Source organism: Aspergillus ochraceoroseus (assembly GCF_002846915.1).
Source record: "Aspergillus ochraceoroseus IBT 24754 chromosome Unknown P175scaffold_7, whole genome shotgun sequence".
In the NCBI taxonomy this organism is placed as follows: domain Eukaryota; kingdom Fungi; phylum Ascomycota; class Eurotiomycetes; order Eurotiales; family Aspergillaceae; genus Aspergillus; species Aspergillus ochraceoroseus.
In genome coordinates, this window is record NW_024468482.1 from 1,088,658 (window position 1) to 1,115,079 (window position 26,422).

The window sequence follows — 26,422 nt, forward strand, 5'->3', positions numbered from 1 at the left end:
GAGTAATCCATTTTTGGTCAGACATCAAGCGTCTATAATATGATGCACACCTCGTTTGATTTCATCGCATTCCTTTGATACCCTTCTTATCTTTTTTATCTGTCCCCTGGTAATCCTTGGGCTTTCTTTGGGCGGGGGAGAATTTCTATTTTGGCTGCATTGCCTCCCACTTGTACATATCCATCGCCATCATACCAATCGTATATATCATTGATTTTGGATGGATTGATTCATTTATCGTCCTCTCCCCCGCTGGTCGCAGTTTCTGGTCCCGTTCCATCATCACGTCGTCCACTGGCATTGCTGGAAATTGCAATTGCAAACTTAATTCATTAATCGGCAGTTTGACTGGGCAAGGTCAAGATGGCCACCAACCAGCCTCATAAGGAGGGCCTGGCCCAGGTATCGGCACCCCCCGAGGAAGCTCCTCGGATCACCGGCTCGGATTACACCATGATCTCTAGCTCAAGCAGTAACACTGATGTCTCAACCGACGGCCAATGGGGAGAACAGGGCGTAGAGCCCGTCTCTCGTCGCGGGGCGATGGAGGACTTCGAGGAGATGCGCAGAGAATTGACCCGTTCGACCACCAGGGATGCTGCTCATCGACTACGATCCCGGGCGAGCCAAACCCAAGATCCAGAAATGGCTCTTGACGAAGAGACTCTTTCCAAGACTGAAGACGAGTTTGGTACGTTTGACCTTACTGACTTTTTGATGGGCGGCCACCTGGAGCGACGGACGACTACGGGAGACCCTGCGAAGAAAGTCGGCGTGGTTTTTAAGAATCTCACAGTCAAGGGGGTTGTGACTGGCGCATCCTTTGTTCGAACACTCCCGGACGCTGTCGTCGGTACCTTTGGGCCCGATCTGTACAAAATTATCTGCCATTTCATTCCCCAGCTGCGGTTTGGCCAGAACCCCCCTGTTCGGGATTTAATCCATGATTTCACAGGCAGTGTCCGTGAAGGAGAGATGATGCTGGTATTGGGCCGGCCGGGAGCTGGGTGTTCGACGTTTCTAAAAGCTATCGCCAATGATCGGGCCTCGTTCGCCGCGGTAGAGGGCGATGTCAGCTATGGAGGGCTTACCGCAGAGGAACAGCATAAAAATTTCCGTGGCGAAGTCAACTATAATCAAGAAGATGATCAGCATTTCCCGAACCTGACTGTCGGGCAGACTCTGAAATTCTCACTCATGAACAAGACGACAAAGCATGACAAAGGCAGCATTCCGATCATCATCGATGCCCTGCTCAAGATGTTTGGAATCACTCACACAAGGGAAACCCTTGTGGGCAATGAATTTGTTCGTGGTGTTTCTGGTGGAGGTAAGTGTTGAATATCTTGTGCTGTACCGACGACGGTACTCCAACATGACTGACCCCTTGCAGAAAGAAAACGTGTTAGTATCGCAGAGACATTGGCGACCAAGTCCACGGTCGTCTGCTGGGACAACTCCACTCGAGGTCTCGATGCCAGCACTGCGCTGGACTATGCCAAGTCCCTTCGTATCATGACTGATGTCAGTAAGCGAACCACTCTGGTCACCCTTTACCAAGCGGGTGAAAGTATCTATGAGTTGATGGATAAGGTACTTGTCATTGACTCGGGACGTATGCTTTACCAAGGCCCTGCTCACTTGGCTCGGCAATACTTCATCAACCTTGGCTTCTACTGCCCTGGACAATCGACCACCGCCGATTTCTTGACCTCGGTTTGCGACCCAAATGCTCGTCAGTTCCAGCCAGGTCGGGAAGCGTCGACCCCAAAGACCCCAGAAGAGCTCGAGGCAGGGTTTAAACAGAGCGAAATCTACAAGCGCATCGGGGCTGACGTCGAGAGTTATGAACGACGACTGAGAGACACTAACCGAGAAGATACGCAGCGTTTTCAAAAGACTGTCGCGCAATCCAAGAGCAAGACCGTTTCAAAGAAATCTAGCTATACCGTTTCCCTTGCTCGACAGGTGGCCGCTTGCGTCCAGCGCGAGTTCTGGCTCCTGTGGGGTGACAAGACCTCTCTCTACACCAAGTATTTCATCATCATCGGCAATGCCCTTATCATGTCCTCTTTGTTCTATGGTGAACCCTTGGACACCAGTGGCGCTTTTTCTCGAGGTGGTGTGCTCTTATTTTCCGTCCTGTTCCTGGGTTGGCTGCAGTTGACCGAGTTGATGCCGGCGGTATCTGGACGCGGAATTATTGCTCGACACAAGGATTATGCATTCTACCGACCGTCTGCTGTCTCAATTGCTAGAATGGTTGTAGACTTTCCGACGATCTTCTGTATGACCTTGCCTTTTACCCTTATCGTCTACTTCCTCTCTGGGCTTGATGTCTCTGCTTCCAAGTTCTGGATCTATTTCCTCTTCGTTTACACCACTGCATTTTGTATTACAACCCTGTATCGCATGTTTGCCGCCCTCTCTCCGACCATCGACGATGCTGTCCGCTTTGGTGGCATTGCACTGAACGTTCTTGTCTTGTTCATTGGTTATGTGATTCCGAAGCGAGCTCTTGTGGACGGCTCCATTTGGTTCGGTTGGCTGTTCTTTGTGAACCCGCTGCCCTACAGCTACGAAGCAGTCTTAAGCAATGAATTTTCCGATCGAGTCATGGAATGTTCTCCTTCCATGCTGGTGCCCCGGGGTTCTGGCGTTGATCCGCAGTACCAAGGCTGTGCTCTTGCTGGGTCTCGGCTGGGATCTACAAGCGTTTCGGGAAGCCAATATCTGGAACAGGCATTCCAGTTCACCCGACACCACCTCTGGCGGAATTTTGGAGTCTTAATTGCCTTCACGGTGCTATATCTCTTGGTTACCATTGTTGCCACCGAGCTCGTCTCCTTTGTGGGAGGCGGTGGTGGCGCCTTGGTATTCAAGCCGTCTAAGAGAGCCAAGCAACTTAAAGCAAGCATCGACAAGGTTGATGACGAGGAAAATGCTCAGGATGCCGCCGGCGAAAAGGCTGCATTGCCGGGAAACCCTGTTCTTGAAAACAATGAGACTTTCAATCGTATCTCCAATAGTGACCGCATTTTCACCTGGCACCAGGTTGAATACACTGTTCCTTACGGAAACGGCACAAGAAAGCTGCTTAATGGCGTCAGTGGATACGCCAAACCTGGCATAATGATTGCTTTGATGGGTGCCTCCGGCGCAGGCAAGACCACGTTGCTCAATACCTTGGCCCAGCGACAGAGGACGGGTGTTGTGGGCGGAGATATGCTAGTCGATGGTCGTCCTCTGGGAACTGATTTCCAGCGAGGCACTGGGTTTTGTGAACAGATGGATCTGCATGATAACACTGCCACAATCCGCGAGGCTCTTGAGTTTTCTGCTTTGCTCCGCCAGGATCGCAATACTCCTCGTCAGGAGAAGCTTGAGTACGTCAACCAGATCATTGAGCTTTTGGAACTCGAGGAGATTCAGGATGCCATCATCGGATCCCTCAACGTGGAACAGAAGAAGCGGGTGACCATCGGTGTGGAGTTGGCTGCCAAACCAAGCCTTCTACTTTTCCTTGACGAGCCAACCAGTGGGTTGGATAGCCAAGCTGCTTTCTCGATTGTGAGATTCCTAAGGAAGCTCTCGCACGCCGGACAGGCCATTGTCTGCACCATTCACCAGCCATCGTCTATGCTGATCCAACAGTTTGACATGATCCTGGCCCTGAACCCTGGAGGTAATACTTTCTACTTCGGACCCGTTGGCGAAGATGGCGGCGAAGTGATCAAGTATTTTGCTGAGCGTGGCGCTGTTTGCCCCCCCGCAAAGAACGTGGCCGAGTTCATCCTTGAGACAGCTGCTAAGCCTACGAAACGTGACGGCAAGATCATTGACTGGAACGCGGAGTGGCGCAACTCCGAAGAATTCCAGAAGGTCCAACAGGAAATCGAGCGAATCCACGAGGAGCGCCGCAATATCCCCCTAAACGACGACAAGGCCGCAGAGTATGAATTCGCAGCCTCGACTTGGACCCAAACCTCGCTTCTCACCAAGCGTATCTTCACCCAGTACTGGCGTGACCCATCGTACTACTACAGCAAGCTGTTCACCAGTGTCATCATTGGTGTCTTCAATGGATTTACCTTCTGGATGCTCGACGACTCGCTCGCCAGCATGCAGAACCGCATGTTCTCTCTTTACCTGATCATCCTGCTCCCGCCCATCTTCCTGAACGGCATCGTGCCCAAATTCTACATGAACCGCTCTCTCTGGGAAGCCCGCGAATACCCCTCCCGCATCTACGGCTGGGTTGCATTCTGCACCGCCAACATCGTCTGTGAAATCCCAATGGCCATCGTCTCATGCGTGATCTACTTCCTTGTGTGGTACTTTCCCGTGGGGTTCCCCACGGACTCCAGCAGCGCCGGTTACGTCTTCCTAATGACGCTGCTGTTTTTCCTGTTCCAGTCCAGCTGGGGACAATGGATATGCGCCTTTGCCCCCTCATTCACCGTCATATCCAACGTAACCCCCTCCTCCTTCTCCCCCATTCCACTTCCCTTTCCTTTTTTTTTTTTTTTTTTTTTACTAATTTATATAAAAAAATAGATCCTCCCCTTCTTCTTCGTCATGACCGGCCTCTTCAATGGCGTCGTCCGGCCCTACAACGCATACCCCGTCTTTTGGAAATACTGGATGTACTACGTCAACCCCATGACCTGGTGGATCCGCGGCGTCATCTCCGCCGTCTTCCCCGCCGTCCAGGTCTCCTGCGCCACCAACGAATCCACCCACTTCAACCCGCCCCCCAACACCACCTGCAGCCAATACGCCACACCCTTCGTCGACCACGTCGCCCGCGCCGGGTACCTCGCGAACGCACACGCCACCACAAACTGCGAGTACTGCCCATACGCCGACGGCACGGAATACATGCGAACCCTGAACGTGCACGCCGGCGACAAGTGGCACTCGTTCGGGATTTTCTTGGCCTTTGTGGTCGTGAACTGGGGGCTGGTGTATTTCTTCATCTACACGGTGCGGGTGCAGGGGTGGACATTTGGAATGGGCTATCTGTCTGCTGGTCTCGGGAGGGTTGTGGCGGGTGTGAGGGGGGCGGTTAGGAAACTCTTTTCTTCTTCGACTGCTTCGCCTGGCGAGGAAGTGGGGCAAAAGAATTAATGCTTCGTTTCGCTCTGTAGTGAGAGAGAGAGAGGGACGATCTATATAAATATGTGATGTGTGTGTGTGTGTGTGTGTGTGTGTTTATAGACTAAAGCAGGACAGCAGAAGAAAGGGATGTTACGTGACTACTAATAGATAGAATAGAATCACTAACTAGCTAATTTGCAATCTGCAGGTGCAATTCCAGGGTGGATTTTGGCAGCGTTGTGTTTGGGTTAGATTATACATACATATATATAGGAATTCATACTGGTGCATGTTTGGTCGAGGCAATTTGTTATATCGATATATGCATATATATATATATGTAACTACGGTAATAATAGAGAATATTCTATGCACCAAATAGGTAATCTATTCCGAGTGACTGAAAGATGTAGAATGTAAAAAGAGGTAAGGAAAGGGTAATTCTGAAAGAATTTAATTATAATTTACATCTCCATAAAGTACCACGGCTTGCGAGACGGACCGTACCGCTGGCCCGGGAGACGCATTGGGATGGGTACAATGCCCTGGAACATGTCCAGCAGCCCTGCAGACTCATCTCCAGCAGTTGCCCTTTCTTTCCCTTTTTTGGTGCACGAGGACGCGTCCTGCTCTGCGTCCGATGTGGGCTGAGCGGTGTTGTTGTGTTCGATCACTGGAATCACCACGCCACATTCCCAGTTCCGACAGTTGAGTTTGGGCTGTTTGGTAGATCTGTCTTGGACGAGGTGGCCCCTAATAAAGCGCGGACGTATTAAGTTCTATCTTTTCGGAAATATAGGAAGACAGTGGAGGAGAGGCGGAGGAGGCTGTGTGCACTTACCAAGCGCTTTCGGAGAGATTCGCACTTCCTATATAAGCCCATCCTCGACAGCAGAGGGAGGAGGTGTCTGACATAGGAACAGGCTCGTCAGGTCGTACGTATAGGATCTAATCACGCCAAGTCAATTCTTAAGATTAGATTTTTTTTGCATCTTTTTTTCTCTTTTTACTTTATGGATTCAGGTAAGGGATCACCAAGGTAACGTGCCTTATTGTGCATCAACAATCCCTGACGCCGACTCTCACAGTCCCGTAGAACATGCCCAGGAAATTTCGGACCTTCGTACCATCTTGATTGGAAACAAACTGTTCCTGCGCACTGTGGACCGCCTTTGGACCGTGAAACGGTCTCCTGCGAAGGGAAATACACCCGGAACCTGTCCGTCCATTCATCAGCCGTGTTGCCCTGGATGAGTCGCTTGGGGTCTGAGAGGCTTCGCGCAGGGAACGATTTTGCTGTTCGGAGAACGAGCTCGGTTGCTCCGTCGTCTCCTACGGGTTTTTAGATCGCTGACTGGGTTTATATCCGCGTGGAAATAGGAGGCTTACCTTGAGCAGCGAGGTAGATGGATTTCATAAATTCCGCATTTAACGAGCCTAATGATGATGTCTGTTTGGGATTAGAACGTGCTCTGTAGTGGGGAGGTATGGATTTTATGTATATACCACGAAATCTAGGTTTACCGGGTTGGAAGTTCTTAAACCTAACAGTTCTATTGAACGACCCAAGCCGCAAAAACCCGTTCGTTTCCATGCGGTTCCTGAATGAGAGCCTCCACTATACAAAGTTAGATTTTGCTTTAACTTCGACTGCTGCAGAAGATACCTACATGGAGTGTACAAATGCAAGGCGTTCTGTCTTGCTAAAGTCGAAGCTTCCGAGCTTCGAGATGATATTTTCGTGCAAAGTACTGGATTTCAGGAAGTGGACCAGCTCGTTGTAAAAGTGTGTGCTCGGCTCGCTGCCCGGGGGTTTATCGTCTTTCTTGGGAAGATCGATGAGAAATACGCTCTGATTTCCTGGGTTAGTAACCTATTATAAGAAAGAATAGGGGTGTGTACGTTTTCCATAATACCTCCTACCTCACCCCAGTCGTAAGGAACAAGGTTTGCGGTAGGCACTGCAACCCGAAGATATCCAGGGTGGAAAAGTAACATGAGCTTCGAATGCATGCAATTAACTTGACCGTCCATAGGGGGGAAACACAGGCGAAGGTTTTTCATATCAGCTGTCTCTGATTCGTACTGTCTTTTCTTTCCATATAGTTAGCACTCTACGAAAGCAACATGACAAGCGTGGCTGAATATTTCAATATCATGAACATAATAGTGAAAGTAAACAGAGAAAGGCATTGCAGACAGAACAGGAGCAAATTAACATATTGACTTACCGTAGCATCATCCTTGGCCTGCATAACCATAATAAAACGTGTACTTCTGGTGTTGAATTTCGAGAAAAGCCATTCCATGTCCCACATGAAAGAGCTCAAGACCGCAAGCTCGAGATCTGATTTTTGAAAGACTTCCTCGATTTTAATATCATCGCCTAACCTGCGACAGCCAAATGCAAATGTTTTCTTAACCACACCTTCGGGAAACTGAATTGATGGTGTGGGTAATGGTTCTCGTCTAATTTGGGTGCTCTGTTTTGTTGAATTATGTGACTCTAGTGTAGAGCTAGAGACATCCCCAGTACTTTTCCTTGGGTTTGACTCAGTTCCAGTTCGTGGTTGCTTCGTTTCGCGTTCATCGACCGCCGTAGAATCCTCAGCTTTTCTTTTCGCAAGTCGTGCAAGTCGTTCTTGCTCCATCATTTTCCGATCCAGGCCAGAAACCCCTGACTGAGGTGGCTTTTGAACTCTGTCCGATGGAGGAGAAGGTTTCACATCTAGCCCAATCGAGGGCCCTTGGCCGTCAGAGTTTATCAGAGACAGTGCGATGGCTCTTTTCAAGTCTTCGTCTTCCTCATCTTCGCCGTCGTCGTTGCCACTTGCCTCATGACTTGTATCGGAGCCAATAACTGAGTGAGATTTTGGGAAGACGGGGATCACATCATCGTCGTCAGTATCTCCAGTCAGATCAACAAAATCTGTACTCGTATTCTGAGGCTGATCATGGCCGGAACCCTGGGCATCATTTAAAGAAGCAGCGATTGCTGCTCTCAGGTCAGAATCCTCTGAGCTGTCAGAGTCCATCTGGTTGAGTATAGTCTCAAAATGGTGGTTCTTTGAGGCGTAAAAAGGATGGCATAAGTGAGGAAGAAAGAAAATCGAAGCTATGATTGTCCGGTAGTTGGTCGGAAAATAGAACTTGAACGACGTTGATCTTGGAGGCTTTGATGTTTACTCCCAGAGCCACGAACGCGAAAAACACCACTGCATATATTTGGATAGGGACGGTTGATGGGCCTAAGGGGCCTCAACGGCGATTCCCAATCACAAAACTAAAGTGATATTGATGGAAGCTAAAGAAATCACAAATTATTTTGATGAATTTAAGGACTCAAGCATGTCGAGGAGATGAAATACTCCCTGGATCTCATCGCTGACACGTGACTCGCAACGCGCTCTAAGGGATGGCTTCAAATTTGATTCTAATGCGAATAAAGAAGCACGTCAGCGGTATCCAGAGATAACTCTTTCCTTGAGGGGCGACCTAAAGATGGTTGGGTCCCGGGTTGCACGTATTCATTCTACTGCCACATTCAAAAATTGTAGCTAATGGGCAGACAATTATGTATTATCTTGTCTTCAAATACTGCGTCTCATCACACTAGCAAAAATTACGTCTTGTTCACTAGATCCTCAACCTTCTTGATTACTTTGCTGTTCCGCCTCTGAGCTTTGCTAGATTCTGTTCCTTAGACAGATAATGAACCCTAATCTTGAGGAAGAGAATTTCTTGGAGGACACTGGTTGTCAGGGATTTTGACTGTCTCGACCCAAAAACACTGGTCAGTCGTACTGGACTTTGTCACATTCGCTGCCTGCTATATCGTGTCCCTCTCAAAATCCAATTCAAGATATACGAAGAACTGCTCAAACAGATGGTGCCATTCTGGAGATCGGAAACAAATGTACCCGCGCAGCAGGCATAGGTATCCTTAAGAGTTTCACATGCGATCTACCACGGAGCCTGGATTGCTTTGTACTATTCCTTGAGCTATCGCAAGGTTTTTATCCGCAATTACATCTCCCTCTCGGCAGACATTCATAGGCGCATTCCTAAGAATTTGCCATGCTCGAAGAAAAAAGGTACGAGATTTGAGTTGAATGTCCGTGTTTCAGCAACAAGAGTGTATGGCAGCGGTCGTTTGGATCTATTTCGCTATTGCTTGGGTCTTCCGACCCCAGCACAGCATTGGGGCGTCGCTGGTTACTCTCAGAGGTCATCGCAACTTTGTGAATGGATAAGCCTCTGCGCGCGTACAATCTGACAATTATGGCCACCCGGAATTGGAAAAGGACTGGCTTCGAGGAAAGAATCTGATCAAGGCTCTGTTTGGTGGAACATTTGAATTCCTCGGTGGATTCAATTTCCTGGGGTTTAATGAGCAGGGACGCAAGCACATTCACAAGCTAATCCAGGCCCTAAAGCTTCCATACCTGAAAGCTGCCCGCGAGAAGCAAAGAATCCGGCCAGGGGGGGTTCAGCTCTGATCTGTAAGTTGTCATATTATTGTTTCTGCTGTTCTTCAACAAGCAATCCTTAGATGCATTGAAGTACAAGATCAATAATGTTAAAGAAAACGTCCCGGTCAGCTTCAGCTGTTTCCAACCCCAATCCTACAACAAGCAGGCGACTCTCATGTGGCGTTTTCGTCACGATGGCACTGGCTATTTGACGAGCGTATAGCTGACCAACAATATCTTGGCTAGGGACCCGTCCTCCAAGGACTGAAGTAGCAGTTAGGTTGCTCAATGGGAGAAGGCTGTCGTCTCCAGAATCGGGAACAGTATGAAGCCCCTCTGTCCCTGGATTTCTATTCTCTAGCGGAACATGTAGCTGTGAGGATCCATTAGGAGCAAGTCTTGAGAGAAAAAATAACACTTATGAAAACCAACCCAATGTCCAAGCCGGCCTTTCTGCGATATGGTGATCATGATTCTATCACTAAATTTGATGCACATAACATCGGTGTGAATCCCATTAACCACCCCTGCAACTTGATTGGTGGCAGCGGGGAATGGAAGGTTTAATGCCTCCTGGAGATGATTTGAGTCGAAAATGTCTGCCATGACTGCAGATTCGTAAAGAAGGGTATTCTAGACAAGAGGTGTAAATATACCATGGTTTTGTTGTGAATATTGTTCCAGGTGGTAAATGAAGCTCCAAGAGGGGGAGGCCTGGGCGGTGAGAATAGATCTCACCGCTTTATGGCAGAATCCTACCGCCGCCTGATTTTTTTTCTTGGAGATTCTTCGACATCACCAACATTATACTTTGCATATAGCCTTTTTCGGTCTTCTTTTATCTCAAGGAAGAGATAACGGGCATTCCGGCATCATTTAAATCATGCCGAAGTTTGTCCCCCGTCAGCGAAAGCAAAAGCAACGACAGAAAGAGGCCGCAGATGCTCTGGTCGACAGCAATGTGGTTGAAATACTGCCTGCCTCCAAGAGCGAGAAGGAAGCAAGGAAGCAAAAGCTCAGAGACGAATTGAGATCACAGCACAGCAAAATCTCCGCAAAGAAACAGAAGCGCCTTGATAAATATATTGTATGCGCAGTCCCTTCAAGCAAAATTCCCCCATTCTTGGTTCTAACCTGCCTCCCAGGAAAATAAATTGAAGAAAGAAGAAAATCTTGCGCTACTTAAGAAGCTTGCTCAGTCCAAAGTTGAAGTCACCGGTCTTCAAAGCTCCAAAGAAATAGGAAATGGCAGGCGGGATTACTCCGACGATCAACCTTCCAGGCCTTCGGCTAGAGAGGAGGTCGATCAATCGCGGCCTGAACCAGAATGGTCTAGCGATGAGTCGGACGATTCCTTGCCGCGGAAAAGAACCATTTCTACCGCTGACGAAAGGAAAAAATCTCAAAGCCAGCCAGTGGCGATTCCGGCAACGGGAAGCGGTTTGAAGCGCCCACTCGAGCTAGGTGCGGATGGATTTCCAATCCTTAAAAAACGGAAGCGGACATCGAAAGCCCAGCCTGCGAAAGTGACGCTAGAAGACATACCGTGGGAAGGATTTGGATCCGAGGATGAGTCAAAGGAAGAGTCTGGATCTGATAACGATTCAGAGAGAGAGGAGGAAGGAGAAAGCCAGGATTCTGAGAACTCTTCGGTGAACTCTTCAGATGAAGATAGCGACGAAGGCGATAGTGATGAAGACGAAGATACAGACGAAGATGAAGACGATGAAGACGATGAGGCCAAGGAGGATTCTACACCGTCAGGTCGCATCAAACCCCGTCAGTCGGCCTTTAAAACATGGGCGAGGCAGCAAATCAATGAAGCTGTAGGCTTCAGGCCTACAACTGGCCCTATCACCTCCGAACCACAACCAAACATTCCTAAATCTAGCCTGCCAGTTCGGGATCATGCTGCGGAGCAGGAACCGTTGCCCCAAGAGCTCGAGGTGACTAAAGGGAATCCTTATCGCAAGGCTTTCAGTGTCCAGGTTGATCGTTCTGAAGATGTGCAAAATGCACGCTTAAAACTACCTGTTGTTGGAGAAGAACAGAAAATCATGGAAGCTATCCATAACAATTCTTCGATCGTAGTTTGGGGAGCCACTGGCAGTGGAAAAACAACCCAACTCCCCCAGTTCCTGTTTGAGTCTGGCTACGGTAACCCTGAGAGCCCCAATCCCGGCATCATTGGGGTTACTCAACCCCGCCGAGTTGCTGCAGTCAGTATGGCGAAACGTGTCGGCGATGAACTTGGTCAGTTCTCAGAGCAAGTCTCTTACCAAATTCGATTTGAGAGTACTGCTTCGAGCAAGACGGCGATCAAATTCATGACGGACGGCATCCTTATTCGAGAAATTGCCGAAGATTTTTCTCTGAGCAAGTATTCCATCATTGTGATTGATGAAGCTCACGAGCGCAGCGTCAATACGGATATTCTCATTGGAATGGTTAGCCGTATAGTTGATCTGCGAAAATCTATGAGCGAAGATGATTCATCTATCAAACCTTTGAAACTCGTGATTATGTCTGCAACCCTGCGCATCTCTGACTTTACACAAAACCCGAGCCTTTTCCGCCAAGGGCCACCACCTCTTGTCCAAGCACAAGGCCGGCAATACCCTGTTACTATACATTTCTCCAGGCGCACGCATCGTGACTATGTAGAGGAGATGTTTAGGAAAGTCTCTAGAGGCCATCGTAAGCTGCCTCCTGGAGGCATGCTTATCTTTTTGACCGGTCAGAACGAGATTAGGAATCTTTCCAAGCGTTTAAAGCAGGCCTTTAAACCAACACAAAGGGGCGAAGCAACCCAAGTGAAAGTCCAGATCTCTGCAAACGATGCACCTCTTGAGGAGGAAGATATGGAATTCGGTGGCGCCGATATCTCGAATTTTGGCAATGAGGAGGACGAAGATAGCGACCTGGAGATTACGGGTCTAGATGACCCCGAGGAAGATGATGAGTTCAACCTGGGGGAGGAAGCGATGGACTCATCTACCAAAGTCCATGTGCTGCCTTTGTACTCACAGCTCCCTACCAAGGAACAGCTTAGAGTGTTCGAGCCACCCCCAGAAGGCTCTCGGTTGATAGTCCTAGCCACCAATGTGGCCGAAACCAGTCTTACAATTCCAGGCATCAAGTATGTCTTTGATTGTGGTCGTGCAAAGGAAAAACGGTATGACTTGGATACGGGTGTTCAGAAGTTCCAAATCGATTGGATCAGCAAGGCCAGCGCCAACCAAAGAACGGGACGTGCTGGTAGAACAGGCCCCGGCCACTGCTATAGACTTTACTCGTCTGCTATATATGAAGGTGAATTTCCAGAATATACCGACCCTGAAATTCTACGGACACCCATCGAAGGCGTTGTTCTTCAGATGAAGAGCATGGGTCTTCACAATGTCATCAATTTCCCATTCCCTACGCCACCAAGTCGTCAGGGCCTTGCAAAAGCCGAAAAACTCCTGAAAAACCTGGGGGCTCTTTCGGCAGATGGGAGGATTACTCCCATCGGCAAAAGCTTATCCACTTACCCTCTGTCGCCTAGATTTGGCAAGATGCTGCATGTTGGCAACCAACATGGTTGCATGCCGTACGTTATTGCATTAGTCGCGGCTTTGGCGGTGGGTGATGTGTTTATCCCAGAGAACCAAATCGACCCCGTTCCGGGAAAGGAATCCTCTGGAGCCGATGGAGTGTATACGAACGCGGACCGTCTCGAAGACACTGCCCGGGAACAACGCCATAAGGACTATGCACGAGTTCATCGTCTGTTGAGTAAGCACGATGACACTTCGGATGCGCTCAAGTATCTATCATCGATCTGCGCGTATGGATATGCTACAGATGGCGACGTTTTCTGTGAACAGATGTTCCTGAGAGCCAAGGCGCTCAAAGAGGCTACCCAACTTCGTCGCCAATTGACAGATATTGTTCGCACCAACAACCCTGGTCTCGTTGAAGCGTATCAAGCCCGTCTTCCAGAGCCAACAGACAAACAGGTCAAAGCCCTTAAGCAAATTGTAACGGCCGGTTTCATCGACAACGTTGCCATCCGTGCAGACCTTGCCCCCGTTCCTCCAGAGATGCATCGAACACCCAAGCGGGCAATCGACGTGCCCTACCTGACGCTCTTCAGATCTCGAGATGGTTCTCCATCCCAGGAACTTAACGAAAAGGCCGTCTTTGTTCATCCTTCGTCGCTTATTGCCCGACTCTCGCCCAAGGAAATGCCCCAGTACATCATTTATTCTCATCTCCAGCAATCCGCTCCTTCTGTGGTATCGGGCGAACTTCCCAAGATTAGAATGTATCCACTCGTGACTCCCAGTGGACTCCAGCTATCTGCATTGGCCCAGGGAACGCCCCTCATCGAATACGGAAAGCCTATCGGAAAGCTAGAACAGATTGATGGGGTGCCTCCGCGCCGTTCGTGCTGGGTCATCCCGTCGTTAGTAGGCGAGGTGGGCAGTACAGGATGGCCATTACCAGCCAAGAAGGTTATACAGAAAAAGGACCCCAAAGAGGGCTGGGTGATTGAAAAGTTTACTTCTTAGATTTTGTACATACAACCAATGTCCAAATGGTAGTACCACGAATGTACGTACAGTACATACAGTACATACATGTTCATATGATTTCAACATTTCTTGCCTATGTAGATAAAAAGTAGAAAGATGATGGTCCATTCCCATTCAGAGTTTTTAACTCTCCCCAACGCCAAAACGAGCAGAAGAAAAGCAAGAAGAAAGAGAAACAACAAAGTAGGCAGGGTAGAACTATCGATCCCCTTTCTCCCTTTCCCTCTCTGCCTCCCTCTCGCGTCTCCTCCCACCATACTGCCCCCTCGTACTAGAAATCTCCCCAGTCTCTTTATCCTCGCGGATCCCCAACGCCCTCCGCAACCGCTCACTCTCCTCGATCTTCGCCTCCGCAAGCTCGTGCACCTGGTACGATTTAAACTGTCTTCTCTCCTTCGGCGGTAAATCCCGACCGCCACCCGGAAACCTCCTTCTCTCCGCGCGTCTATCCCAATCTCTCCCCTTCCTCTCTTCACCCGCACCACCTCCCTGCTCCTTGCGCAGATGCTCCTCCCTCTCCTCCCTCTCCTCCTCCTCCTCATCAAGCTCCTTAAGCAACTTCGCCCTCAACGCCTCACACCTCTCTTCAATCTCCTCCTCAGACAGCGCGTTCGGCGTCTCCTTTCCGTCCGGGCCCCCGGACCCCCGCGCCTCTTCAATCCTCTCGTTCTCCTCCTCCATCCTCTCCCGCTCCTCCATCACCTTCACCTCGATCGCGCGCCGCCGATCGTGTTCTAGAATCTGCTGATCCGGTACCCGCTGCTTGAATGCGCGGTCTCCCGCGCCAGAGGAGGAGGCAGACAACCCCGAGGATACAGGCGGGTAGGGGGCGCCGTACCCTGTGTTTCGCGGTTTCATGAACGCCCAGTTGCGTTGGACGTACCCGGATGTGCCACTTCCGCGCGGAGTGGAGAGGCCGACGTTAGAGGACATTTTTGTTTTTTTCTTTTCGTATTCCTGATACTGTGTGTGCGCCTTTCTTTCTTTTGAGGTGTGAAGGGTTGGTTATGCCCCGGGGGGGGGAAGAAAGAGTTAAGCTTGAGTGAGGTGGATGCGAAGCAGGATATGCTTGAGATCTGTTGCGGTTTGGGAGGGGTTTCGTCCGTTGTAGAAAGTGGTTCTGGATATCCCAGTGTTCGAGATAGAGCGATTAAAGCCGTAAAGCACCCCGCCGGAGGAAGTTTTGTTGTTATTGCGGTGCTCGTGGCGATGAAAACGGGAGTGAGGGTTGGAGGCTGCGGTGCATCACGTGATACTATCGGCGGTGTTGAAGTGAGTTATTGATTGGATGACTATCTAAGACGACCTTGCTACTCTACCTCTATTCAGGGCTATCACGTGTAGTTATGTGACTGTCCATAAACTTGTATACCTTGCAAACTCGGGACGAAACAGCTGAAAATTCATAGCGAAATGGCTCATTTCTCATTAATAATGGTCCCTAATATTTTCGCCCTTGTCACAATCTAAGCTACGTAAACTAGTTAAACACACATTAGAAAAGAAACCCCATCCTAGTCCATTTGAGCAAGGTTGCGAACGCTTTTTCAATCCAGCTGACTGTATACCGAGGAGAGAAGTCTCTACATGCTCCAGGCATTCCGTGTAATCTTCCTATTTTCAGGTCGCTCCATATGTTCAAAGGTCCCATTTTGCAAGCCGGTCAGGCCAACCAAGTCAAGCGTAATACCCCCATATCCGTTGTTCATCAACCAAGCAAGACGCCGACCCTCCATATTTGGACAAGGAAAAGAAAAGCAGAACCATTGATGGATATGGGGACGTATCCTCATTGTCATAACATCAAGCAAGTCACAGAAGTGAAGAAAAAAAAAAGCATCCACAATTAAAAAGAAGAAAGAAAGCGTAATAAAAAAGGTTCAACAAGTATAACGGGAGGGGGAAAAGAAAATAGAAATGACAAACTGACTCCCGCCATGACCCATTTATCCATATTTTTGCGCCGTTAAGCCGTTAAAAAGGTTGGAAGTTAGAAAAGGACAAAAGGGCAGATCCATGTATGTATACGCCCGAATTAAGAATAAGTTAAAACAACCTGAAGGCATTGAAAGTGAAAGAAAATATGTTAAAGAAGCAAGAGAGAAGATGAAAGTCGTTTCTTAGGCGGTGTCACTGACTTCTGCCGATCCGCAGGATCATAAGCTGCTAGAGTCGGACTCCGCACGAGGGGTCATGGTTTTAGAGTCGGAGGAGGCATCTGCATCACTCTGGCTATCAGTGGGCGGCGGAGTTGGAGGGGCTGCTCCAACAGACACATGGCCATTGTCAGTTCCATTGACTGAACGCTTGGACAGTTGTGGAGAGGATTTGTGGGAATTGGGAGGCGTGGTAGACGAATCCATCTGGCTCGGAATGTGGCCAGTCGAAGGTGAAGTCGAGTCTGGGATCAGCTTTTCAATGGCAGAGATTTGCTTGCCATAGCTGATTCTCTTCAATTGTCCTAACAGCGGAGTAAGAACATCCACAAAGGCCTCTCTTTCCGCCCCCTTCAATGTACAGAGGATCTTCTCTGCATTGGTTGTTAGTAGGGGGTTAATACAGGCACAGTGAAAGTAAGACTTACGAATAACATAGTTCCCATATTGATCCCGCATCAACCCAACGAGGTAACATTCGCCACCCTCTGGTGCAGAGGCTAGCGTGCTAATGATGTGATGGCGCTGAGTCTCGGACCCATACTCAATGCTTTTTTCAACGACATTGCTAGCAAACTTGTGCTTGGAGTGGGTAATGAGCTGCGAGATCACAACGGATACCATCGCGGACCGGTCCTTTTCCTCGCCATGCTCGATAACGTGTTGAATCACGTAGTTGCCGAATTGGTCGGAAATCAGCCGGCCAGTGCAGGCATGAAGTTCACCTAGTATGGATTCACGATCGGGCTGCTCGCAGTGCTCTAGCATCCGCTGAATGACACGGCATCCGTAAGGATGAGTGGCGAGTTTCTCCACCTGTCCCTTGAAGGCATTAATGATGAATTGCACATACTGGGAAGGAACTCGTTCGATGGCCTTCTGGATGACATGGTTTCCATTCTGATCCTTAACACAGCGAACAACATGGTTCTCCAATTCCTTGACCATCGAAGCTTGTTGGTCGGTGAGAATATGTTCAAGGGCCTATGGATGGTTAGATACTATCAGATTTTGAAACGAGAAAATGCTGCACATACCTTCTGAACTACGCGGCATCCATACATCTGCGTCGACAGGGACAAAATATGGCCCTTCATTTGATTGGCAAGAATCTTCTTCTGCGCCTGGTTGCCGTGCTCAAAGAGTTTTTGCACAACGTAATTGCCGAACACATCGGTCATGAGTTGCAAGCTGTTGGATTGGATTTCCCGGAAAACTTGCTCTTTCTCGTCGCTGTTGGCGGTTTCCAACTTCTGTTGGATAAATCGAGAGCCATGCTGGTCACCACTGAACTCAACTATATGGCCGTATATATCCTACCACGTTCATGTTAGCGGAAGCTATCTCACGATAAAAATCGCTATAATGTTGGGAGAGTAAACGTACCTTGAGATCATATCTCTTGGCTCCTTTGCTATTGACTCTAAATTCTTCCAGGACAGGACTTCGAACCGTTTGAGATGATTCCTGCTCACGTTGACCTCTGGAAACAAGAGCTGCAGCAGAGAGATGCGCGACAGGATAAAATCCTGACAAGGCTGACAAGCGCGCAGCCTGATAGCTCGCAAGGTCATAAGGACCTGGAAACATCGGTCTTTGAAGCGGATTGGCCGGTTGATGGGCTAGGTCGGCCTCAGGATGCATGGCTCTGAACTTGTGTTCCAGCATTGCCGCCTGAGTGTCCGAGAAATGAGTTCCAGAGGCGTTCCGATAGTGCGGACCGGCCATCGTACCACTGCCAAGAGGAGAATAGATAGGGCTATCCAGACGAGAATACTCTGCTGGTGAAATAGGACCAGCCTCGCCAAAACGCGACCTGCTCGCCTGGTATGCCATGGGGAGTTCTCCAGAAACAATGTCGTTTGGATAACCTCCTGCATTCTGGTACTTCGCTTCATCGGCAGAGCCTTGGTATTTCAACTGATGCATCGAGCCGTCCAGAGATGTCTGAGATACATATGCAGGGCGGCTGACACTGGGATGGCCAGTAAAACCTGCTTCATTTAATTGCAGTTTATCGAAATTTCCACTCAAGTCAACCGAGTTACTTCCGTATCGACTGTCCGAACGAAATGAGGGAAATGAAACATGCCCAGGTCTTTGTGGAGCAAATGAAGCTGAGTTATGGGAGGAATGGGCATAGCTGCTGCGGCTAAGCTGTTGAGGCATAGTTTCAGGAAGCCCTTGAGCAAGAGAGATACCCATTGATGCCTGTATCTCATCGGATCTGGCATTATCGAGAGTACCAGGGAATGTGGGTTTGCTTGGAAATGCTGTTCCCACAGGGCTACTGAACGTGGACGTATTAACATGTCTCCTTTCTCCGTTACGAAAACTAGCCAGGTTTGACAGAGAAATTCCGTCGCCGGAAGGAGAAATCCCATCAGATCCCGTATTCAAATACTTGGATGAAGGCCCGCTCGAAGAGGTCATTCCAGATCCTCTGGGCATACTGAAATAGGATGGATCGGTGCTATCGGAAAAGGCTGGACCGTTTCTGTCTGGAGCGCGACTTTGGGCAGGCGATGTAGCCATCGCGGAATTTCGCGCCCTTGGCAACCCAGCAGATGATGTGCTGATAGTACTCCAAGGCAGAGTTGACCGAGTAGTATTCCATGCATCAGTGTCGGCGGCAGCCAGGAGAGAGCCGGAGCCAGTCTGTGCATCAAAATCACTCTCCGTGTTATGTGGATCTGTAGAGCACGCAGCGCATCAGAATTTTCCGCAGTTAATCAGAAAACGCGATATGTATAACATACCTTCAAAGCTATTACCCCAGATGTTGCTGGGTTTCCAGCCTGAGTTGTTACCGAAGCCCTGGCCCATGCTTGCGTGGGTTCCGCGGGCTCTTTCACCATTCATGCCCATATTGGACCCTCTGTTCGATCGTGCCTATTCAAGGCATGTTAGTGAATGACTCAGGAGATCGCGGACGTAAAAAAAGACCAACATTGTGTACTGTGCTAGAATTTACTGCCATGACGGCCATTCCACCATACACAAACTACCTGAGATATTATCGATTATATATCTGCGTAAAGATCACAAATGTCGTACCCCTAAACTTCTCTCCGTCTTCTCGAAACGCGAAACGGGACGAAGGTGTGGGTATATAGATAGCAAAGACACGGTATCCCTATCAATGATGGCAAACTGCACGAGTGTCAGTCAAACAGGGATCACGGGCTTTGCTTATCAACACGCGTGGATGTTTTCTTTTCTTTTTCTTTTTTTTTTCGGGCAAGGGACAAGGTAAACTCACCAAAGAAGGGAGAGGCCTCAAGCGAATGCGGAGAGAAGGGATATGGAGGGGGAGAGAAAATAAATGAAAAATGATCCGAAGAGCAGGTTATGTTTTGATCACAACGGAGTGCGATAGTGTATGGATTAAACGGGGGATCAAAGGGGGATGAAAGGGAGGAAGAGTGGCAGGCGACAGGAAGCGAAAAATGCTAAATAGAGGAAACCCGTGAGAAGGGGAAAAAAATCAACGCAAGGTGACGACAATATCTCCCTTTCGTTTGCCAACGTAAAGCTCAGCAAGTAACCGTGGGCCGATATCGTCAAATGAGAATCGCAACGTTACCACGCTCCGTGCATGTTCAGGAAGCTCGAATCTCAAAAAACGCCCTCATATGCCGCTGTGGGGAGGAGAGGGATAACGGAGGATAGGACGCAGGTCTCTGAGAACCAGACAAGCGTTTGGAGCTTGGATGGGTCGTAGCGGCAAGGGATATGAGGGGAGGAAGGGTTGAATGAGATTGCAGCTGGTATGGGAGGAGAATGTGCCTGATGCGCAAATCGAGAAGCGATTCGACGTTATTAGTGGAGCGTCGAAGGGTGGGAATGTGGACGAGAGACAAAGCACGGCATTAATGTAATCCAGCTGTGACACAGGCGCAAGCAAGCATGACACCCAAAACGGCTGGAGCAGATCGATCTTTATCGCAGGTCTCTGTCAACCGCCACAACGGGAGGGAAGGAGAGGATGGAGGGGATGGAAGAAAATGCCCGCCAGGTGGGAGCGTTGCAGATCGATACGGAGGGATAATGGGAGAATAAATAGAGATGGAATCGACAACGAGCGAGGGCAGAAGCAGAAGGTTAAAAAACCCTGATGGATGAGGAAGAGAGTGGTCGCACAGAAGCAGCAATAAAAAGCCCGAGCCTAGAGGCGAAGCCAGACAGACAGAGAGAGAAAAAGAGAGTGAGAGAGTGAGAGAGAGAGAGAAAGAAGGGGGGGGTGATGGGCTTGGTGGAGAGGATTAGAGAAAATCCAGGGTTCGAAAAAAGGAAAAAAAAAAAAAAAAAAAAAAGAGTAAGAAAAAGAATTAAATAAAATGGGGGAGGGAGGAAGAGGGTAAAAAAAAAAAAAAAGAAAAAGAAAATATATGAATGAAGTCTTTTTGGCCGCTGGAAAAGAGGTGAGTGAGGGCAGAAATGAATAATGATAGAGATGAGATGAAGGGTTGACTTTTGAGCTGCTGGAAAAAAGATGCTGCGTGTCGTCCATGTTATTATTACGAAGTACAGTACAAGACGATCCGTCGATCTGGACCAGATACTTGGCTTCAGTATGGGCCCTACGCTTTGAGGGCAGGTACCCCCAGTGACCCCCGTGGTAACTACTACAGGCAGGGTTTCCGTACCTTACCAAATGCTGACCATTCCTGACCATTCCTGAACTCCGAGTCTGGGGCCGCCCAAATTCGCTCCCGCCGCTTTCTTTCCTTGTTTTAGGCTTCAATTCGACAGGACCCTTTCTCTGAAACTTTGCTAGCAGGAGGGGGGAGGAGTTTGTCTCTACAGCTTCGTTTCTATCATTTCTTGGTTCTCTCCCGTTACAGTGACTCGCCACAGTTACTCTGACTCCCTATTTCATATGTCAGTCCCTGCAATATCAGCCAAGTCGGAACTCAACCATATCTGACCGCCAAAACAAGGCTTTTTTTTGGTTTTGTTCCAGTCTTGACGTGTATCCATAATCTGCATTGGCGTCATCTGTTGCATTCACTCCATTTTATATAGTGTAAAATTAACAATTGAATTATTATATATATAAAAAAAATTGTCACTGAGACAATATCTTGAACAATGTACATTGATCGAAGCTCAAGCAGAAGAATCTGGTCTCGGACTCAACCTCCAACCATCCATCCAGCGCCGTTCAGGCTCTGAAACAATCCCGGACTCCTCCTCCAGAAGAGCATCACGGACACAAGATGTCGTTACTGTACGTACGACTCACTCACTCACTTTTCTCTGGGTTTTGATCCCAGCTCGAGATATTCCGGCCAGACTCTAGAAGGTCTAAAAAGGATCCGTACAATTAAACTGTCCCAGCCCGAGCGATCGGATCCACTAAACTAGCCTATTTATTCTTCTCGTCATAACTAAGGTACTCCGGCAGAGCAATTAATAGTATAATACTAATTTACCCCGAACTGTATTACCACTTCACCTATACTGCCTCCGCACTAGTGGTCTTTATAGAATCGGCCTTACGTCTAGCATTCCTCTTCCCTCGAAGTGTGGAGAGCATACTCTTCTACTGTCATCAATTTGGACCTTAACCTGACTTGAGTACCGCTCGTGGTTTCTGAACACCAGTCGCGTGACTCTATAAACAACTTCTATCTATTAAGTTTCAGCAGGAGGACGAGTCAACGACGACTCGCCCTGGTTTTCAGGGGCTTTAAATCAAAACATACTCATTTAGATTGTACTGTATCACATTACCGCTTGCCATCGTGTTAAATGTCAAACTATCGGCTGCCCTGGAGATATTATCGAATACAACCCATATCCCCCTCTCCTAAACCATCCACACAACACCGTTTAGATCATCGCGGTGCAAGACAAGCGGATATTGTTGAATGTAATATTTGTCCTTACCGCTTGTTCCGAATACATCCATTCCCGACAGACGTGCACTCCTCCGGTACGTAGCATGGAGCCGCTCGACTATCATCTCAAGCACGCATGGCGCATCTCCACCCCCCTTGCGTCGCGACAGTAACATTGATTTTTGTTTCATCCGCCCCGGAAATCAAGGGATTCCTTGTCTTGTCATCGTTTTGACCCACTTCCTCACTGCGTATGAATCCTGTAAAGCAGTAGAGGCTACGAGTACTGGTCCTACCAGTAGTATCTCTGGTGTACTTACTCTGTGGCAACATTCCCCAAAGTAGCTGCAGTAGACTACGGAGCACCGGTAGTTAGTAGTATCATCGGGCTACCTGGGTTACCGGGACCAAACACCAATTGCGATGATAAACAGCTTTTCTCAACGGCTCTCTTCTTTATTCCAGCTCATTTAATTTCTCATTCGAGAGATACATACTCGCTTCCTTAGATTAGGGTTTACATACACCACCAACCTATTACAGTGGTAATGATACAGCATCAACAACAACAACAACAACAACAATAATAAAAACAATAAAAAAATACATGTCCCGATGTACTGCTACCAAGAAGTAGTGGTAGTAGTACCTACACTAAGTATTATCAAGATAATGCTGGGGAAAAATATATCATTTGCGGAAATTAGTTCCACCCATTCTGCTCCTCCCCTGCTTGCCCCAGCATTTCTCTGTATTGCGTGCGATTGTAGATCTATACCCTACAAAAATAAATTGGATGATTGTATGCTCCTGTGCTATTCTAGGCTCCACGGGTCTGTTGGTGACAGTGACGCTTGACAGTGACAGACAGCACGGGTCCTATCATACCATGGATTCCTCATCCATATTTTGTTGAGCCTAGTGGAGGTAGGTAGTAAAAAGCAAGTTCACTTTGAGTTTATCACATTTAGGTATCCTATGAGCGAATCCTGTGGATCATTAAAGATGAATTTTCAAGATAATTAGCGTGTACCTGATAGTATATATGTATGTTACATATATATATATTCCGGAAGTGTCATCCAGCGTATGTTCCAGGTGTACGAGACATATATATATATAGACATATATATCCATGTATATCCATGTATAACATTACACTTTAAAAGCTAACAAGAATTTTTAAAAAAAAACTCTATGCTTTGAAAACCTTCCTCACAGCATCTGCACATAACATTCGGCCGACTGTTGGGACCCAACCCAACCAAATACTCAGTGATATAGCCTAGAGCCTACAGAGTACTAACGACTACCACCTAAATAACACCCAGCTATCTAAAGTTTTCACAACTACCTTTTAGGTTGGGCGTTGGTTACATCCGCCAGCGCCTTTCGGACAGGAGCAAGAGTATATTCGGACACCAGGTCGGAATCCAGGAGGCAAATTCGGGAAGTATGAATGCAAATGCCGAGATACTGACAGGTTTTACCTGGAAGATGGTGTCCACGGAAGACTGGGAGCTGGATCCTACCTAGCGAATTCTACCTAGATGAGGCACTAGGTAGCAACCTTGAACCCGGAAGCTTCGGAGAGTGAGGCAAGGCTTTCTCTAGGTGAAGAGGATTAGATCACGATGACATGATCGGGATTACGTCGCGATCGCGTAGATTGATATTTTTGGGTGTTCATTTTTGGTAGTACATATAGTATAGGTTTACAACTGAAGCAGGGCTTAACATTTCTCGTGGCTGAAGTACCAATACAGTAGGATGTGACTTCTCCTTCCCTCCTAAACACATACACTGACAGTTCCTGAACCCTAATATGCTAAGTTCTCTAATCCATATACGGTTAGTGTATATTACGCTGAATGTATGGAGATCAAAGGGTACAATACCAGACAGATGGATGGGCCACATGAGCTGTAATATGTGTGACAAGATACTCTGTAGATACGGCAACTCACCACCATGATGTCATCTTATTGCTGCTATAATTCAACCATAACACCTCAAATAGAGATATGCGCGCCGTGCAGTTTACCTACACCAGAGTCATATTAGGGTTTCGCGATATACGCGTGTTTGGTAGCATACGAAATATAGTGGCTGTGAACTTGAGGTCGCAGCAGTTGCGGTTCGCGTGGATTTAGATAATGCGGAGTTCCAGAGGCGTGATCTTCAACGAAGGGTGGGATACTGCCAATGCCGTTCAGGTTATGAGCTCGGCTAATATCATTATTCACCTGTTTTTGGGTGGGCTGGCTTGCTCGATAAACTTGGACATGTTTACCAAACCGAACTATTGCAACAGGGAGATTGTTTTGATCTGCTAGGTGGCCCTTCTCAGGATCGTAGTCGGTATTCGCAATATCAAATACAAGAAAGACATGTGCTAACCACCTTCTCTTCGCCAACAGTTTCATTGGAGGATGCTTGTAAGAGACATTCAGAAATCCATTGCTTTTGACCTCGCAAAAAGCTTTTGTGAGTAGGTCTTCAGGAGAAGACCAAGACTCCCCCAGAAAGCATTTACGCGCGAGACCATGACAAGGATGCGGAGGGGAGTGTCTTCCATTTCAGCTTCTACATGTTTGTCAATATTGTTAACTACAATAGTAATCTAGATATTCTCACTGTTAAACTCTTAAACATGCGGCTTTCGATTCTTGGAAATAAGTTAAAAACAAGTTGGATATGTAACTTGGTAGGATGCCCTCTTCTGACGGGAGATGGGAATTCTGCCCCAGCTCCTTTCTGGCTGGAGGTACACCGCCAACTTTTCAAGGCCATTTATTACAGGTATTATTCAAGCCATGATTACTCTTACATGTTTGGTACGTAGTTTTTAATTACAAAACCAGGTATATTAACTACGTTAAGCTTAGCGTAGCCCTAGGGTTAGGGCCCAGGAGCTCATATCTATGGGTTGATGGGAGTCGCATCCTACTTCACTATATAAAGGATATTTGGTTATAGTCCTCAAGAAATATAAAATGTAAATCTGGTTTGTGATAATCCAGACCTATTATTATTATTATTATTATTCCTATTTATTTGTAGCAGAGTAATCAAGGAACACTCGTTTCCAGAATAGAAGATTTTAATAATATATGAAAGTCCCCCTCAAACACCCGTGGTATGACCCGTACACCGTGCTGAGTTCTACGCGCACTGGCGGTTCGGAAGAACTATGGCCCGCAGGGCCATCTTTTCCGTGCTATAGAACCTGGGGATGTTGGTTAACCTGTTAGCTATGGAGATTTCTATATTATCTACTTTTATAAGCTATTACCATGCTAATACCTATTTGAATGCCTACTTGAATGCCTGCTTTAATACCTGCTAATACCTACTTGAATGCCTACTTGAATGAGTACTTGAATGCCTACTTGAATGCCTGCTAATACCTGCTTCAATACCTGCTTTATTCCCTGCTAATACCTCCTTTAATATCTACTTTAATACCTATTTTAATTCTAACTTCCATACTTACATTAATATAGTAGCTATCATACTAATATGCAAGCCGCCGAGCATAGCGAGGATTTGAGGCTAGTTACCCCTGATGAAGTACTGCTTAGTTCAGGTGATTCTTCACTAGTCCTTAAAACCAAAGCTTGCTTGCATCTCCTAATATCATCTAATCAATACATTTCTCCAATGGACCCCGAGCGTTTAATTACTCAAACCTTAGAGGCCTCTGTGGTGTTTGAAATCCTTAATATAATTCCTGGTAGTATCTGAGCTAGCCATAACTGTCATATGAGCCGCCTAATACTATTTATAGTATCACCTATCATGAATGGAGAACAATTCGACTATGTTCGACAGAAGGGCAAAATTGTACTGTAGACATGTATTACTGTAAGACGTATTTGAGGAAGGTTCTAATACAAAACTGCCATTTACGACTGCTATATTGGGCTTTTGCCTCGTTTGAATCGCTGCTATCAGAATTCAGGAATATTCTTCTCTTCTGGTCGACTCCTCTTCGAAACTTCTCCGTAGCGTGCCCGTCACTAAATAGTACGGGTATTAGCGCATCCGCCTCCACCGCAGCCGTACTTAGACAAGTCACATTTACTCCGTACAACATGACGAGTGGGAGAGGACATGGCCATGCTGAGGTTTTTGGAAACAACATCACCGACTAAACCGCCAGCGCTGCTACATAACACATTTCCCAGCTGTCTGTGATCCCTGGCTGTGAGGACGCAAATTATGTTTTCTGTGTCATGGTAGTTGATTAATTTTTGGCAAAAGAA

The 26,422-nt window shown here is 47.7% G+C and overlaps 7 protein-coding genes across 7 annotated transcripts; 2 read left to right on the forward strand and 5 right to left on the reverse strand.

The window, feature by feature from the left end:
* atrF (ABC drug exporter AtrF) lies at positions 1 to 5,402 on the forward strand. The gene is made up of 3 exons (XM_040897659.1): positions 1 to 1,330; positions 1,394 to 4,473; positions 4,558 to 5,402. Exons 1-3 carry the CDS (start codon positions 364 to 366, stop codon positions 5,128 to 5,130), a joined length of 4,620 nt encoding a protein of 1,539 aa, XP_040750156.1. The 5' UTR covers positions 1 to 363; the 3' UTR covers positions 5,131 to 5,402.
* Positions 5,403 to 5,564: 162 nt separating this feature from the next.
* Positions 5,565 to 8,135, reverse strand: P175DRAFT_0534536 (uncharacterized protein; the record flags this gene model as incomplete). The annotated part of the gene is made up of 8 exons (XM_040900143.1): positions 5,565 to 5,853; positions 5,942 to 6,008; positions 6,136 to 6,432; positions 6,490 to 6,550; positions 6,607 to 6,718; positions 6,771 to 6,952; positions 7,024 to 7,194; positions 7,332 to 8,135. The coding sequence occupies 8 exons, from the start codon at positions 8,133 to 8,135 to the stop codon at positions 5,565 to 5,567; spliced, it is 1,983 nt and encodes a 660-aa protein (XP_040750157.1).
* Positions 8,136 to 9,648: 1,513 nt separating this feature from the next.
* Positions 9,649 to 10,178, reverse strand: P175DRAFT_0511226 (uncharacterized protein; the record flags this gene model as incomplete). The annotated part of the gene is made up of 2 exons (XM_040898578.1): positions 9,649 to 9,945; positions 10,005 to 10,178. The coding sequence occupies 2 exons, from the start codon at positions 10,176 to 10,178 to the stop codon at positions 9,649 to 9,651; spliced, it is 471 nt and encodes a 156-aa protein (XP_040750158.1).
* A 277-nt stretch (positions 10,179 to 10,455) lies between these two features.
* Positions 10,456 to 14,128, forward strand: P175DRAFT_0484275 (ATP-dependent RNA helicase ECM16; the record flags this gene model as incomplete). Its single annotated transcript, XM_040895562.1, has 2 exons — positions 10,456 to 10,659; positions 10,718 to 14,128. 2 exons carry the CDS (start codon positions 10,456 to 10,458, stop codon positions 14,126 to 14,128), a joined length of 3,615 nt encoding a protein of 1,204 aa, XP_040750159.1.
* cwc21 (U2-type spliceosomal complex subunit CWC21) lies at positions 14,126 to 15,345 on the reverse strand. The gene has a single exon (XM_040897660.1). The coding sequence runs from the start codon at positions 15,083 to 15,085 to the stop codon at positions 14,351 to 14,353; it is 735 nt and encodes a 244-aa protein (XP_040750160.1). The 5' UTR covers positions 15,086 to 15,345; the 3' UTR covers positions 14,126 to 14,350.
* Positions 15,346 to 16,308: 963 nt separating this feature from the next.
* P175DRAFT_0511229 (mRNA-binding protein PUF3) lies at positions 16,309 to 19,176 on the reverse strand (the record flags this gene model as incomplete). Its single annotated transcript, XM_040898579.1, has 5 exons — positions 16,309 to 16,682; positions 16,737 to 17,292; positions 17,346 to 17,624; positions 17,695 to 19,001; positions 19,068 to 19,176. 5 exons carry the CDS (start codon positions 19,174 to 19,176, stop codon positions 16,309 to 16,311), a joined length of 2,625 nt encoding a protein of 874 aa, XP_040750161.1.
* Positions 19,177 to 24,145: 4,969 nt separating this feature from the next.
* P175DRAFT_0559597 (uncharacterized protein) lies at positions 24,146 to 24,834 on the reverse strand. Its single transcript, XM_040900931.1, has 3 exons — positions 24,792 to 24,834; positions 24,626 to 24,740; positions 24,146 to 24,557 (listed from the first exon to the last, which is right to left on the reverse strand). Exons 2-3 carry the CDS (start codon positions 24,730 to 24,732, stop codon positions 24,215 to 24,217), a joined length of 450 nt encoding a protein of 149 aa, XP_040750162.1. The 5' UTR covers positions 24,733 to 24,740; positions 24,792 to 24,834; the 3' UTR covers positions 24,146 to 24,214.
* Between the last annotated feature and the right edge of the window lie 1,588 nt (positions 24,835 to 26,422).

What these genes read in the sequence shown, in the direction of transcription:
- atrF (XM_040897659.1), top strand. Translation starts at nt 364, where the DNA reads ATGGCCACCAACCAGCCTCATAAGGAGGGCCTGGCCCAGGTATCGGCA. An exon ending in TCGTGGTGTTTCTGGTGGAG is followed by an intron (nt 1,331 to 1,393) that starts GTAAGTGTTGAA and finishes GACCCCTTGCAG; the next exon opens with AAAGAAAACGTGTTAGTATC. An exon ending in CATTCACCGTCATATCCAAC is followed by an intron (nt 4,474 to 4,557) that starts GTAACCCCCTCC and finishes ATAAAAAAATAG; the next exon opens with ATCCTCCCCTTCTTCTTCGT.
- cwc21 (XM_040897660.1), bottom strand. Translation starts at nt 15,085, where the DNA reads ATGTCCTCTAACGTCGGCCTCTCCACTCCGCGCGGAAGTGGCACATCC.
- P175DRAFT_0559597 (XM_040900931.1), bottom strand. Translation starts at nt 24,732, where the DNA reads ATGGAAGACACTCCCCTCCGCATCCTTGTCATGGTCTCGCGCGTAAAT. An exon ending in TCACAAAAGCTTTTTGCGAG is followed by an intron (nt 24,558 to 24,625) that starts GTCAAAAGCAAT and finishes GGCGAAGAGAAG; the next exon opens with GTGGTTAGCACATGTCTTTC.